General features: G+C 34.7%; 1 protein-coding gene across 1 annotated transcript in view; it reads left to right on the plus strand.

Annotated features, from left to right (window-relative positions):
- Window positions 1-17224, plus strand: part of RASA1 (RAS p21 protein activator 1) — a 108671-nt gene that overhangs the window by 64755 nt on the left and 26692 nt on the right. The window contains exons 8-11 of the mRNA XM_067731179.1: window positions 390-540; window positions 4465-4543; window positions 10906-11026; window positions 11631-11787. Of these exons, the coding sequence (XP_067587280.1) occupies window positions 390-540; window positions 4465-4543; window positions 10906-11026; window positions 11631-11787 (508 nt within the window). The remainder of the gene's footprint in view (window positions 1-389; window positions 541-4464; window positions 4544-10905; window positions 11027-11630; window positions 11788-17224) is intronic.

The following is a 17224-nucleotide window of genomic DNA, read 5'->3' on the forward strand; positions in this document are numbered from 1 at the left end:
TTTCTGCCCTGTATTTTTATGTAATAAAGACAAGCAACATCATGGATGGTTGTGCCTCATAAACCAGAAAATACAAAAAGAAATTGCCTTAAAATTATCTTTATTTTAAAAAAGTTTCAGGAATTCTCTGGTGGTCCAGTGGTTAGGACTTGGCGCTTTCATTGCCCTGGCAATGAAATCTAGGTTCAGTCCCTGGTCGGGGAACTAAATCCTGCAAGCCGTGCAGTGCAGCCAAAAAAAAAAAACCAAACCAAAACAATCAAAAGTTCCTGGTGAAAATTTTACATATGTTTTTGACTTTTGAATGTATTTTGTAATTGTACTACTTAACGCTTTTTCTTTTTTAATTTGATAATTAGGGAATAAAACTAACAGCTTAATTTTTATAGTTGGTCAAGTCTGCAGTTTTCTTGTGAGGCCATCAGATAATACTCCTGGTGACTATTCACTTTATTTTCGGACCAATGAAAATATTCAGCGATTTAAAATATGTCCAACACCAAACAATCAGTTTATGATGGGAGGTCGATATTATAACAGGTAAGTTGTGAGAAATTTTTAGTTTTACTTTTGGCAAGGAGAGTTGAAATCTTGATAATATAATATATCAGAATCAAAATTATATAAAAGTTTCTGACTTTGTAATATTTAAAATTATAAGACATTTAATATAATTTAGTAGTAGTCATATCCAAGAATTCTTTAGCTAGTGTCAAATGTGAATATAAATTAATAACTTTTTATTTCCTTCCAAAATTATGTAATTTTTTGATTAGTTATGCACAAGTTATTTGAAGCAAATTTGCTAAATCCATACATTATCTGTAGGACAGCAGAACATTTAATCTAAGAAAAAGAAAATATATTACCGTTTTTTATCAGTGAGACATTTTAATAGGTCACTCTTTAAGAACCTTTTTACCTGAGACTTATTAATAATGTTACCCCAAAATAATTGGGTTGTTCTCAAGTTGGTATTATTTGTAATTATTGGTTCCTACTTCTCACCTTTAAAATTCTTGGTAAACTCTTTGCTTGTCCCAAAACTCAGGTTGGACTTCATTCACTTGATTAGGAAAACCAGTTAATAGAAAAAAACATATGATAGAATGTCAGCTGTTTTTTTTTCTGCATAATAGAAAGTAATCTTTCATTTTATTTCTGAGTGTAAACGTTTTCCCATTCCGGATAACTCTGGAGTAGAATGATTTTCCTCTTTTGGAGGCTAGTGTAAGCTAAAATGCCGGCATTTTCCTAGTTTAATGCCTTAAAATAGAACAGAGCAAAAAACCTAAAACAAGTTCTGTTGCTTGCCAGTTATTCAGTGGATAGTGAGTGATACGACATCAAATGGAAGATGAGTGTAGACGATTGGACCTTTTCACACACCTCATATATGAGCTGCTTGAACCCCTTCTAGCATTACAGTCTGATCTAGACATCCTCACTGAAAATCTAGCTAGGTGCAGTTTGAGCTCTCTATGAAGGTAAATTAAATTTTCCCATTGTCCAGGTTTCTAGGGGCATAGAATATATAAAACAATAAATTGAAAACATTCTTAACTGAATTGATAAATGTTTGCATGGAGTTTTTTTTAAGATAAAGTATTTTACATTAATTCTGGTGGAAGTTTGTTTTGCTTGATTTAAACTTCTTTACGATACACATTCTCTAAAGATGAAAATTCTTCCTACATAATGGAGGCAGCCTGTAAAATGTATAAAGGTAGTCTCTTTTGTTGATAAAGACCAGAATGAAACAGGAAGAAATACATATTTGAAGTATATTTCTTTCCAAATTATTAGTCTGCTTGCAAAATTATGATTTAAATTTTTTTCAAATATATGTTAATGTAGTGTCCGTGGTCATTCCCCCAAATTAGACTGTTTATTCCCCTTGTATATGTTCATCTTATAAAATTCAGGAGTATTGTTGTTGTTAGCTTTAATATTAAAAAAAATCATTTTTAAAGGAAAGCTGGAACTATGTGACCCTCATGCCTAGAAAATGGCAGTTTTTATAATTGTTTTGGAAATCCATACTCCATTTCAGCATTAATGTCAGTAATGAAGTAATTTCTAAGAAGATACACCTTTATGATTATCACTTATTGTTTAGATATGGAAGTGTAAAGTTGGATTATCCAATAAATCTGTAACAGAGCCAAATTCTGCTGACCTGTCTCCACATTAACTCTACATTAGTCTTCAGGCAAAGAGAAGTAGCAGTTATGTCCGTTTCAGTTAGAAACTACATTGTTGAGACATAACTTTAATATTCCTATATTTAAAATTTTAGAAAAGTAGGAGAGGCATTTAACAACAAATATAATTCAGTAAACATTTATTGAGTGATCTACTTTTTGAAGTGTATTATACAGATCTGTGCATATATAGTAAAGAAAAAAGATACTGTTCCTACGTTATTAGTGCTCAGGTCTTCTAGAAAAGATGGTAAGCTGACTGATAAATTCAAGGATGTACAACTATGCATAGGAGAATCAGTAGGAAGAGAGTAGTTGAGATGGTGATTAAGAAGGGAGAGGGAAGATTTTGGTCAGACGTTTAAGATTACTAACATGTAGTGTTCAAGAAGAGAGAGAGTTATATTTATTAAAAAGTAAATTATTAAAATGAAAGTACAGGATATAGTATCTCTAGAAACTCACAGTTATTTTACAGGTTCATAGTTAACATGTTTTAATTTTCTGAGTTGTAAATCTGATTTCATGGCTAGAACTATGGAATGTCTAGGAAATTTTTGTTTGTTGTGTCTCTCTTGACTGTTTCCTTAGGCATATCTGGGTAGACTATGAACTAAAGAGTAATTAAAAAAAAAACTTCTTGGAAGTCCAGGTCATTGGTAAAAAATATATCTGATTGGTTGCCACATGCTTGTAAATTTGCTCCTGGACAGTCTGAACTGTATGTACTCCATGCAGTAGTATTCTGTTCTTTCAGCTCATGGTCAAGAATTATATCGTAACATTGAGGTGCTACACAGAATAGATTGCATTTACAGTTGTAGAGCCAGAGACCTTGGATATTTTCTCAGATTTGGTGCCTTTTGCTTTGAAACACATAGTCATCTCTGTTGTGGTACCTAGGTATCTTCAAATGTATTCTTTCTGATTTTCGTTTTTCTTTAGTGTTAACATTTTTCCTTTAAAAACGTATAACCTTCTTTGTCCTTCTGTGATAATACCTTTTTACTTTTCTCATTCCCCTACCCCCTCCTGTTAAATGCTACATCTGGTATTTAGTTCATATTCATCCATAATTTTTTTATTAATCTTTCAAATCTTCTATTTGCTTTTTAACATTATACTTTATTTAGTTTAAAATAATTTTGTAGTATAGCAGATATTTTATTATCAGAGATATATATGTGTGTGTATATATGTATATGTATCTCCAAAGATAAAAGACAACATATGTTCCAATTATTTTTTCAGTAGGAAGAACTGTGAAAAAAAATCAAGTGATAAATATATATCCAATTATATATATATATAAATATATGTATAAATATATATATAAATATATATGTGTGTGTGTTTATTCCAATTATTGGATCAGTAGGAAGAACATGAAAAAAACCAAGGGGTAAATTAATGAGATCTGCTTTGAGAAATGTTGCGTAGCTGTCGTTAAATACCAATTCCTCTAGTGTATTAAAGGACAGTTTAAAATTCTAGAATTTACATATTCAGGACAATAAAATGACAAACTGACCATGAGAAACATTTTATATTTAAAAAACTCATTATGTCATGTTAAAATTTGTGTTAAAATACATTATATAATGTTATTTTCAGTTTCGTTTTATTTGTAGTATTTCCCAAATATTAAGAATATTGTATAGCACTTTTTATCAAAATCATCAATAGGCCCTTCCTACTGTAGTGATAATCCTACATATAAGGTTAGCTCCTGGTCTTTCTGTCTTTCTTTCTTCCTTTTTTTTTTTTTTAAATTTGTTTCTGCTTTCACCTGCTATTTATGTCTCATGACCTAACTCCATCTGATTAATATAAAAGCAGAATATGTAAATGTTTTGATGATAAAAATTCTTGAAGTTTACCTGAATTCACTACTTGCTAAAAATAAATGCCGTTTGTCTGTCGGTTTTTCTTTCTCAGTCTCTCAGATACTTTTGTTTAAAAAAAAAAAAAAAGACTTTTAATCATTTCCTCACGTATAGTGGTGCTTTGAGTACGTTGATGGAAAATTGAAATCTCTGACTCAAGTATTTCTGATCTGTAAACCAATAGTAGGAACATTCTTGTTTTTCTGAAGTAATGTGACTGTAATGATCATATAGTCTGTTAATGTATTCTGGTTATATACTTTGGAAAAGACTTGCAAATAGAGAATCCTTGCTAACAAGGTTTGGTGTATCTTTAAGATTTGCAATTTTTATGAGACAAATTATGTCAATGTTAGTAATTTTTATTTTAACAGCATTGGGGACATCATAGATCACTATCGAAAAGAACAAATTGTTGAAGGGTATTATCTTAAGGAACCTGTACCAATGCAGGTCAGTGTTGTTTTTCTTTTAACAATAATTAGCATTTTATTTTAAAATGCATTTTTGGTGATATGTTTATGCACACATCCATGCATTTGAAATTGGATAAAATTTAAAACTGCAGATTATACAGATTCTTTCAGAAAGTGAATACTTATAAGCGAATCTCTTAGTTTTTATTTATGTTGGTTCTAGATAATTATTAGGAAGTCCTTGGTGGCTTTTTGAGAATAGAAGCAGTGGTGGGGACAGAAGCTTAGTTGCACTGGGTCAAGGAGTGAGTTTGTTGGAGGCAAAAGTGGAGACAGCCAGGATAAATCACAGCCAGGCTTGTCTAGGTGAGACTGGTAAGAAAAGAAAATAAATTAAAAAATGATAGCTAGAAGATGATGTAGGGCCAAAAGACCTTTAAACTTTTTATTTCTTTGTTTTATTTGCCTGTAGTTTTATGGTGAGAAATTTTTGAGCATGTCTCTGTACTCGGGAGGAGAGTGACAGTGGTGGGTGAGGGATGGGGTAATGGCAATACCCCACGTACAAGGTCCTAGGGAAGGCAAGAGTGGCTGAAGTCCAGAACATAAGAAGACAGGCCTTGAACAAGAGGGCCTGTTGAATACTAGTTGCTTAATGCATAGGGTGATTGATTAGCTTCTGTTTCTTGCCCATGATACTTCCTAAAGTGTGGTGGGAAAAGGTTGTAGCAGGGGTTAGAAAAAGGTACTTCAAAGGAGTGATTAAGAATTTTCCTATGTGGAAAATGGAGGTAGTGATATTCTAGGGACATAAAGAAAGATTGTGAGAGGTTTTGGGTACCCCACTAAACTTTCACAGTGATTTGTAGTGTCTCGAGCTTCTCAATATTTCTTCCTCCGAACAAGTTAGTTTCTGATGGTTATAGCCTACTATTCATTGCAGCTGCTGAAGGCGGGGGGGGGGGGTCATCATTATTCTGATGCTTAATATAAATTTAAGAATCATCATCTTGAAACATTTTAATGTATCTTGCTTCAGTTCCTCATGCTTTTCTGGTAGAATGTAAAGTTCAGGAGGGCAAGTGTTTTGTGTTGTATTCCTAGTGCCTAGAATAGTACTAGGCATTAGGTATTCAATCAATATTAATTGAATGAATAGCTCCTTTCCAACAGGAAGCACTCACTTCATCCTCTGAATTATCACTAATGTGTCTTATTGTGTTTGTTGCTGTCTCCATGTCAGTTTCTTCCTCTCTGCCTATCTAAATCCTGCAAGTTTAAGATCCATCTCAAGTTTTACTTCCTTGTTGACACCCTCCTAGTATCTGTAGTTAGCAATGATGTACCACTTTTGTTGGCAGTTCTGGCGGACTTTGACCAATTTTTTTTAAAACCACATAGTGCGGTATGTGCTTTCTAGAAACCACAGCTTAGGATCTTTTTATTAGGAATCAGAGGTGCCTTTACCTACAAATGACAGATCCTGCCACTCAGTCCCATTGCTATATCCTTAAAATTCTGATTCACATTGGCTGTTTGAATTAATGATGATTTTAAATTGTTTCTAAGTCAACAAATTTTTTTAACAAATTTTATTTTATTGGCCCACAAGTTAAGTCATGCATTTTTCCCATCCTGAATTTATGCTTAGAATTTTCTAATTTAATTTTTTACAGTTGGAAAAATAGCATTTGACATCTAGTAAACTTAAACTTTATACTTATGAGATAGTTTTAAGAATTACTTCAAATATACAGTGAGCCTCATTCTTACTTGTGTTACTGTTTCATAACTGAACAAACCTCAGATTATTGTCATCTGCAAAAATGCCTATAATGCTTTGAATACTTCAGAAATAACAAATGCTGATTACAGAGCAATTTGATTACTTCACAAAAACCATTAAATGCTATTTGAAGTCAATTATTTTGGGCCTGGAGTAAAAGTAGGTTACAGTAGAAGTTTGAGAATCATAACACTTACCTATCCTTCCTAGCAGGATTCTAACTATTAGAGAACCCAAAGGCTAAAAATGTCCTTTTATTAATGTAAAAGTGATTAGCTAGCAGAATCATCTCATTCCCCCTGAGGTGATCCTGCATACTCCCACTCCAGGTAAGATGCTGGAAGAGAAAGAGCAGAGTCCCTAGCTAGGTGTGCTAACTTAGTGGAACTAACACTTCAGACGAATTACAGGAAAAGAAGGAGCCTTTTGAGACAATGCACCCCACACTAAAAATATTGATATCTAACATTTTTGGAGCACTATATTCTAGGCACTGTTTCTTATACGTATTAATTTATTTAACTTTTTTTTTTTTTTTGCGGTACGCGGGCTTCTCACTGTTGTGGCCTCTCCCGTTGCGGAGCACAGGCTCCGGACGTGCAGGCTCAGCAGCCATGGCTCACGGGCCCAGCCGCTCCGTGGCATGTGGGATCTTCCCGGACCGGGGCACGAACCCGTGTCCCCCGCATCGGCAGGCGGACTCTCAACCACTGCGCCACCAGGGAAGCCCTAATTTATTTAACTTTTTAAACAATTTGATGAGGTTGATCCTGTATTTATGCCCATTTTACAGATAAGGAAACTGGAACCAGAGAGTAAATTACTTAAGGCATCAGGTCATCCTTGACTCTTCTTTTTCTCTCCTACACTCTGTATCCAAACTGTCAAGAACATCATGCTGTCTGCCTTCAAAATATATCTAGAATACAACCATCACCAGAATCTGGCTTCATCTCTCTGTTTCTACTTTTGCCCCCCCTTAACACTGCACTGCAGTCAGAGGGATCCATTTAAAATGTGTCAGACCATTGCACGCCTCTGTTTAACACTTACAGGTGTTCTACATTTCATTCAGAGTAAAAGCCAGAGTCCCTGCAGTGGCATGCAAAACCCTAGAGTGGTCCTCTGAATGCTTTCTACCATCCTTATCTCTCACTCGTCTCCACTCACGTTGGCTTCTCTGCTATTTTAAAAAATATGCCAGGATCTTGGCATTAGAATCTTTGTTCCAGCTGTTCACTCTGCTCAAAATGACTTTCCCTCAAATATCCACTCGCCTCACTCTGTTATTTCTTTCAAATTTGGCTCAGAAATCAGCTTCACAATTGAGACCTACTTGTACACATTATTTGTTGCTGCTACTTGCCCTACCCTGTAGAGCACTTACCACCTATTAACATACAATTTGCTTATTATGTTTATTACCTCTTTTCTTCATTGGTATATAAATTCCTTGGAGGTAAAGATATTTGATTTATTTACTGATGTATCTCAAGAACTAGAACAGTACCTGGCACTCAACAAACATTTATTGAATTAATTTATTAAATGAGTTTTCTTAGCCATTACGTGACAAAGGCAGGATTTACAACTGAGGTCTGGTTACAGGAGCCTGCACACCTAACCGCTATGCAAAAGCTTGCTTCAGTGGCTGTTAAACTCTCACCCGTCAGATTATCTACTTCCCCTGGGGAGTAATATATAAGACTTCCTTCTTCAGAACTGTGTACAAAGAGTAGGCTGAGAAGCCTTCCCTCCTGTCATCCAGTAATTTACTAGAACTTGGACCGTGAGGTTGTGTCCTTGCCTGTAGTGTCTTCTAATGTAGGAGTTACAGATCAGTTGATCAGCCCCTATCTTAAAATAAGTAGGAAAGACTTATATAGATTATCTTGAAATCAGATATTTAAATCCAAATGTTAGTGTAGTAATATGTCTTAAATAAACTACAAATGTGCCCCATTCTGCACCTAACAGTAAATATTATCACTACTGTAATAAAGACTGGTAAGCACAAATCTATACAACTAGGGAGGTAGTCATCACTATTTATCATCTGGGTGCGATGTATCTTTTCAAATTTTTTATATTCTTAGTCATTTTCTGAATAATTTGTAGAAGTAAGAATAAAGGTTTAGTACAAAAAAACTTCATTAGAAAATTTAATAAGAATTTAAATGTAGCAAACCCCATTTTTGTTCCATATTTCCTTGGTTATAAAGGGTTACATACTTGAAATAGAAGGCAGCTAACTGCTCATCCACTGTCATGCACGGACTTGGAACATATCCATCTTGTAAATCCAAATTTCAGATACATCTTTTATAAGTTCTTATGATTACTCTGGTTCTTCTTACGTTTTTACTGTCAAAATGCAGTACTGATTCCAGATTTTAAATATATTTCAACTGGGTTCTAGTTTATGATTCTTTCTTGCTCTTCTTGCATCATCAACTGCAATACTTTTGAAAACTTTGATGGTTCATAATTTTGTTGGATAGTACAGTCTTTATTGCTTCGTAAGTGTAATACATTTTTATGTTTATAAACATCAGAATGATCAATATGGTGAATTTTAAAATTTCTACATTATATGTTTCCTTCTAGTAACCTTTGTCCATTTATAAATCATACTGAGTAAATCTTGGTGCACAATCATAAAAATTTAAAGAATCCTCATTTCCTTTTAGGAAACAGGATAATCTAGATACTTGTTACAAGTTATTGCATGATGATGTCCTTCCTATTGAATCACTAACTAGATGAGAGCACTATATTTCTTTTCCCCTAGAAATATATCATTCACTCAGCGATTCTTAGTTTGAGAAAAATCACCAAAGGAGATTACCATCTGAAGAATTATAATCTGAGATTTTGCTTATCAAAATCAATTTTATCATCACAATAGATCCCAGAGTCTTGCTGTTTCTTTGCATTTATCATCTGAGTCTTTTTATAATTGTCACACATCTTTCTTTGTCAATTTTTTTCTCTTTGCTGTTATGATCAGAAAATTAAGAATTCTGAATTTTCTTATGTGTTCAATGAAAACTAATAAAAATATAACAAAGATGGCCTTTTATACTTTTTTGAAAGATGCTACAATAGTTGGCCACACAGTAAAAAATGCCAAAGGGTGATGCAATAGAGATGATTTATTTCACTGTTGGATCACCCTCTAGACCAAGGGCTGGCAAACTTTTCTGTAAAGGACCAGATAATAAACATTTTAGGTTTTGTGGGCCATTCAGTCTCTGTCTCAGTTACTAAACTGCCTTTGTAGTGTGAAAGCAACCACAGACAGTATGTAAAGGAATGAGCCATGGCTGTGTTCCAATAAAACCTTATGTCCAAAAACAGGCAGTAGGCTAGATTTGGTCCATGTGCTGTGGTTTGCCAGTGCCTGCTCTTTGGCATACTTGAGAATAATTGTTAAGTCATGATGAAATGGTTCCTACGATGATGAAATAGCAGAGTGTTTCAAGATATAGGAAAAATATGATTCGTGAAAATCCCATAACATATCTTAGACTTAAAAAACGATCAGCTGGATCCATAAGTCTCTAAGAAAACAAAGTCATAAAATATTAATTCTTGCAAATAGTAAGAGCTGCTCAAGAAAGAAACTAAGAAACTAAAATTGGGTCCATTGGACCTTGATGGTAATATCGAAGATTGACTTATTTTGGGAAGGTCATTTATAAAGGCACTCTTCGCTTTGTATTCTTCCTGACATCATAATTCTTTTTGTTACTTGTAGGGGGGCAGGGATTTAGCATTTAACACACATACATTCCTGTAAGTCATGATGTTGTATGAAATCATGCAATAAAAACCACAGGATTATGGAAAAAAGGGGGTTAAGGGTACAACACTCAAAAACTTCATCAGTGACACATAAAGATAAGAAGCTAGTAAAAATGTAGCGTAGTTTTTATACGTGCTAAATGGGTAAGAAATATTTAAATATTACAATAAATAAGGCACTTTACCTTGAAAAAGACCTGAAGTTTACTTGTGGAAGAGGCCATCAGAAGGGCTGTAAATAGCGGGAAGTGGTACAAGGAGGATTATCTGAAATCAGATATGTTAGAACACCAGTTGTGAATGGATGGGTATGGCGTGTAACACTCGGTGAAGCTGGGGAGGCTTTTAGGCTTTTGAGATGTATTTTGCATATTCCTAGGCATCTCAGTTCAGCTGGGTGCAATTTTCTGCATTCACATAGAGTTTCTCATGGATATAATTGTCCATAAGCAAACATGAATTTGCTTTATGCTCAAATTGGTTCTAATCTATCAGTTATGCTTGGACAAATTCATGTTTTCAAAACAATGTTGCTTGTAAAACTTAAAAAAAACCCTGTATTTTTCAAAAAAAAAAGCTTATTAGTTGTCCATATTCTTGAGAAATGGTAAGTGCACTTTTTTGAAAATTTCTTTGGAAAGCAAAGATCTCTTAATAATATATATGTTACAGTATTTTAGATTTTAGTAGTAAAATTTTTTTAATGTCTAGACAGACAATCTGGTTTTTAAATTGGTAGTTTAGTAGGTTTTACTTCATTTCCATCAAGAATTCATGAAATAATTTTAGTATTTTTGAAAATTCAGGATCAAGAACAAGTACTCAATGATACAGTGGATGGCAAGGAAATTTATAATACAATTCGTCGTAAAACAAAGGATGCCTTTTATAAAAACATTGTTAAAAAAGGTTATCTTCTAAAAAAAGGTAAGTGTGAAACTTTTAAGACTAAAGATTCAATTTCAGTATTTTACCGTTAACATTTATTAGAAACATTGTAAATATTGGGCATAAAACTTATCTGAGATACGTATTTAATAAGTTGGTATCTGATTCTTGAGCCCCTCTTTACCCCATAACTTTTTTTTTTTTAAGAGAAAATTCTTATCGGCACTTGGCACATTCATAGTATTGATGTTTCTATTTTATGTATTTGCCTCAGTTTGGCATTAAGAAATGTTGGGGCATTGAGGGGTGCATGATTAGTAGAAGAGCTTTTTTTCTCATGACTGGAAAAGAATGAATCCTAAGCAAGAATTTTAAAGATTTTATCATAATGAAATCTCTAAACATACTGTTAAGGTACCCTTGTCACTTACTCAGTGACTCATTAAAGCAAGCAATATAACAAAAGATATTTTTCTACAGATATATTACAGACACTTTCTCATTTTGTAAGGATTGGTGTTATTTAAGCTTTGGAATAAAAATATTTAATTTTTAGTTTTTAGCAACAATAATTTTTATGATTTTACTATATGTGACTTCATAGTTCATTATTTGGCTAAGGGGAAACAATTTTTTTTAACAGGCAAAGGAAAAAGGTGGAAAAATTTATATTTTATCTTAGAGGGCAGTGATGCCCAACTTATTTATTTTGAAAGTGAAAAACGAGCTACAAAACCAAAAGGATTAATAGATCTCAGCGTGTGTTCTGTCTATGTTGTTCATGATAGTCTCTTTGGCAGGTAAGAAATTGGTTTCCTATTTCTTTTTGGAATTGTTTTAATAAAAAAATAGTATGTTCAGATCATTTCAAAGCATAGCAAACCAATTTGTGAAATCTGAAAATGTCACATATACTCTCTAGGGTAATTTCTGTCTTCCTTACTTATTTTAGACTAACCTATGCATAAAATTCTACTCCACTATATCACATAGAAACCTTTGGAATCTATGCCTCTCCTGTAGTAAGACTTGATCTGTATGTAGTGTGTTTCCTGCCTGCACCTACCACCACTCTTTTGAGTGACTTACTTTGAGTCTTGTCTCCTTTCCCCTATTTTATCATGCTTGGTTAACTCAGTGCATCTGATGGTAGTAGATACACTCAGTTGTACTATTAACTTGATTCCTAAGAAACTTGACATTGAGAGACAACTATAGTATAAAAACAATTATTTCAATAGGAAAGAGGAGTATTTCAGATTTGAAATAAAAACATTTTTTCTTAATGTTAGAGTTTTTTAAAAAATAAAATAATCGTATAAACTAAAGGTAAATCCTGAACAGCACAAGGCAAATTCAGCTCTTGATTACATCTAGTTTTTTGTAATAAGGGCCTTTCTTTGTATTTCACCATCAGAATTATCAATAATCCATTCTAGAGTGTTTTTAGATATATTTAGCACTTTTATTACCTATTGCTATGATGAATAAAACGCAGGCAATTAAAACAAATTTTTTTAACAACTTATGCTGCAGGATGGCATTTCTACTAGGCAACCCTAGTTTATCCTATTTAAGTGGGAAGGCTTCAAGAGAAGTACCTGTGGAGCATAAAAGCTTGTCATATCTTTTTTTCCAAACTGTGTTTAGGAGATCACATTAGTGATTTTAACAGTTCATTTTTTAAATGGTCAGATAGGTTTGGGAAATGCTGAATTGAACAAATAATTTTCCTTACAGAGGGGCATTCTGGAGTTTTAGCCAGTGTTTGTATTGTGAATCACCAAGAGGGGAGTATAATATGCAGTATTTCATGAATTCATTGGACCTTGATACTCTCCCTTTTTTTCTCTCAAACCCTTCTTAATATCTCCTAAAAACAGCTGTTCCCCCCCCCCCCAAAAAAAAAGCAAAAAAAGTTTGGGCAAGGTAGGATTTCATAGGATTCTTTTCCCCTCCCTTTACAGTATGGGAAGCTTGGCCTTTAGATGTAGTTGGATCAGACCTCTGGCTTTTCAGTCTTTCTACTCTGCCTTACTTTGTGTGTACTGGATTCTTCTCACAAAGCTGCTTCCTTCATGATAGTGAGGTGGCAAACAGTACTAGAGAAAGGAGAAGTGAACTATTGAAAATCCTGAGAATACACTATTGTGTATTCCAGTAACTATTGAAAATCCTGAGAATACACTGTTTGTTGTGTTATCAAATAGATAGCAGTCATTGAATATTTCTCGCTTTGTGTAAGCATAGAACCCAATACACTGACTGACCTTGAGCATTTAGTTCATGAAGTCTAATGTGAAAGTTAATGGCAGCCCTCACCAGTAGAGATGACTGGTATGCACGCCTAGCCTGTGGAACACTAGACAGCACTGCTCGTTCGGCTGTTTTTCCCGGCACTTTAGTTGCACAGCTCTACAATTTTTCCAGCTTATTTTCAGTATTATTAACAGGTCTCTAAGCATTCTGTCTCTTTGTATTAAACTTCTGACTTTCAATACTGCTTTACCTTTTTTTTTTTTAACAACTTTGTTGGAGTATATGTGCTTTACAGTGGTGTATTAGTTTCTGCTTTATAACAAAGTGATTCAGTTATACATATACATATATCTCCATATCTCTTCCCTCTTGCGTCTCCCTCCCTCCCACCCTCCCTATCCCACCCCCCTAGGTGGTCACAAAGCACCCAGATGATTTCCCTGTGCTATGCGGCTGCTTCTCACTAGTTGTTTTACATTTGGTAGTATATATATGTCCATGCCACTCTCTCACTTTGTCCCAGCTTACCCTTCCCCCTCCCCACATCCTCAAGTCCATTCTCTAGTAGGTCTGCGTCTTTATTCCCATCTTGCCCCTAGGTTCTTCATGACCATTTTTTGTTTTTTTCTTAGATTCCATATATATGTGTTAGCATATGGTATTTGTTTTTCTCTTTCTGACTTAACTTCACTCTGTATGACAGACTCTAGGTCCATCCACCTCACTACAAATAACTCAGTTTTGTTTCTTTTTGTGGCTGAGTAATATTCCATTGTATGTATGTGCCACATCTTTTTTATCCATTAATCTGTTGATGGACACGTAGGTTGCTTCCATGTCCTGGCTATAGTAAACACAGCTGCAGTGAACACTGTGGTACATGACTCTTTGAATTATGGTTTTCTCACGGTATATGCCCAGTAGTAGGATTGCTGGGTCGTATGGTAGTTCTATTTTTAGTTTTTTAAGGAACATCCATACTGTTCTCCATAGTGGCTGTATCAATTTACATTCCCACCAACAGTGCAAAAGGGTTCCCTTTTCTCCACAGCCTTTCCAGCACTTATTGTTTGTAGATGTTTTGATGATGGCCACTCTGACCAGTGTGAAACGATATCTCATTGTAGTTTTGATTTGCATTTCTCTAACGATTAATGATGTTGAGCATTCTTTCATGTGTTTGTTGGCAATCTGTATATCTTCTTTGGAGAAATGTCTATTTAGGTCTTCTGCCCATTTTTGGATTGGGTTGTTTTTTTGATATTGAGCTGCATGAGCTGCTTGTAAATGTTGGAGATTAATCCTTTGTCAGTTGCTTCATTTGCAAATATTTTCTCCCATTCTGAGGGTTGTCTTTTCGTCTTGTTTCTGGGTTCCTATGCTGTGCAAAAGCTTTGAAGTTTCATTAGGTCCCATTTGTTTATTTTTGTTTTTATTTCCATTTCTCTAGGAGGTGGGTCAAAAAGGATCTTGCTGTGATTTATGTCATGAAGTGTTCTGCCTATGTTTTCCTCTAAGAGTTAAATAGTGTCTAGCCTTACATTTAGGTCTTTAATCCATTTTGAGTTTATTTTTGTGTATGGTGTTAGGGAGGGTTCTAATATCATTATTTTACATATAGCTGTCCAGTTTTCCCAGAACCACTTATTGAAGAGGCTGTCTTTTCTCCATTGTATATTCTTGCCACCTTTATCAAAAATAAGGTGACTGGGCTTCCCTGGTGGCGCAGTGGTTGAGAGTCCACCTGCCGATGCAGGGGACACGGGTTCGTGCCCCGGTCCGGGAAGATCCCACATGCCAGAGCGGCTGGGCCCGTGAGCCATGGCCGCTGAGCCTGCGCGTCCGGAGCCTGTGCTCCACAGTGGGAGAGGCCACAATGGTGAGAGGCCCACGTACTGCCAAAACAAAAACAAAACACAAAACAATAAGGTGACCATATGTGTGTGGGTTTATCTCTGGGCTTTCCATCCTGTTCCATTGATCCATATTTCTGTTTTTGTGCCAGTATCATACTGTCTTGATTACTGTAGCTTTGTAGTATAGTCTGAAGCCAGGGAGCCTGATTCCTCCAGCTCCGTTTTTCTTTCTGAAGATTGCTTTGGCTATTTGGGGCCTTTTGTGTTTCCACACAAATTGTGAGATTTTTTGTTCTAGTTCTGTAAAAAATGCCAGTGGTAGTTTGATAGGGATTGCATTCAATCTGTAGATTGCTTTGGATAGTAATTTTCACAATGTTGATTCTTCCAATCCAAGAACATGGTATATCTCTCCATCTATTTGTATCATCTTTAATTTCTTTCATCAGTGTCTTATAATTTTCTGCATACAGGGCTTTTGTCTCCTTAGGTAGGTTTATTCCTAGATATTTTATTCTTTTTGTTGCAGTGGTAAATGGGAGTGTTTTCTTAATTTCACTTTCAGATTTTTCATCATTAGTGTATAGGAATGCCAGAGATTTCTGTGCATAAATTTGTATCCTGCAACTTTACCAAATTCATTGATTAGCTCTAGTAGTTTTCTGGTGGCATCTTTAGGATTCTCTATATATAGTATCATGTCATCTGCAAACAGTGACAGCTTTACTTTTCTTTTCCGATTTGGAATCCTTTTATTTCTTTTTCTTCTCTAATTGCTGTGGCTAAAACTTCCAAAACTATGTTGAATAATAGTGGTGAGAGTGGGCAACCTTGTCTTGTTCCTGATCTTACTGGAAATGGTTTCAGTTTTTCACCATTGAGGACGATGTTGGCTGTTGGTTTGTCATATATGGCCTTTATTACATTGAGGTAAGTTCCCTCTATGCCTACTTTTGGAGGGTTTTTATCATAAATGGGTGTTGAATTTTGTCGAAAGCTTTCTCTGCATCTATTGAGATGACCATATGGTTTTTCTCCTTCAATTTGTTAATATGGTGTATCACATTGATTGATTTGCATATATTGAAGAATCCTTGCATTCCTGGGATAAACCCCACTTTATCATGGTGTATGATCCTTTTAATGTGCTGTTGGATTCTGTTTGCTAGTATTTTGTTGAGGATTTTTGCATCTATGTTTATCAGTGATTTTGGCCTATAGTTTTCTTTCTTTGTGACTTCTTTGTCTGGTTTTGGTATCAGGGTGATGGTGACCTCGTAGAATGAGTTTGGGAGTGTTCCTCCCTCTGCTATATTTTGGAAGAGTTTGAGAAGGATAGGTGTTAGCTCTTCTCTAAATGTTTGATAGAATTCGCCAGTGAAGCCAGCTGGTCCTGGGCTTTTATTTGTTGGAAGATTTTTAACCACAGCTTCAATTTCAGTGCTTGTGATTGGTCTGCTCATATTTTCTATTTCTTCCTGGTTCAGTCTCGGAAGGTTGTGCATTTCTAAGAATTTGTTCATTTCTTCCAGGTTGTCCATTTTATTGCCATATAATTGCTTGTAGTAATCTCTCATGATCCTTTGTATTTCTGCAGTGTCAGTTGTTACTTCTCCTTTTTCATTTCTAATTCTATTGATTTGAGTCTTCTCCCTTTTTTTCTTGATGAGTCTGGCTAATGGTTTTGCAATTTTGTTTATCTTCTCAAAGAACCAGATTTGAGTTTTATTGATCTTTGCTATAGTTTCCTTTCTTTCTTTTTCATTTATTTATATATCTGATCTTTATGATGTCTTTCCTTCTGCTAACTTTGGGGTTTTTTTGTTCTTCTTTTTCTAATTGCTGTCAGTGTAAGGTTAGGTTGTTTACTTGAGATGTTTCTTGTTTCTTAAGGTAGAATTGTATTGCTATAAACTTCCCTCTTAGAACTGCTTTTGCTGCATCCCATAGGTTTTGGGTCATCGTGTTTTCATTGTCATTTGTTTCTAGATATTTTTTGATTTCCTCTTTGATTTCTTCAGTGATCTCTTGGTTATTAAGTAGTGTATTGTTTAGCCTCCATGTGTTTCTATTTTTTACAGATTTTTTTCCTGTAATTGGTATCTAGTCTCATAGTGTCTTG

Source organism: Pseudorca crassidens, chromosome 3, assembly GCF_039906515.1.
Source record: "Pseudorca crassidens isolate mPseCra1 chromosome 3, mPseCra1.hap1, whole genome shotgun sequence".
NCBI classification, from domain to species: Eukaryota; Metazoa; Chordata; class Mammalia; order Artiodactyla; family Delphinidae; genus Pseudorca; species Pseudorca crassidens.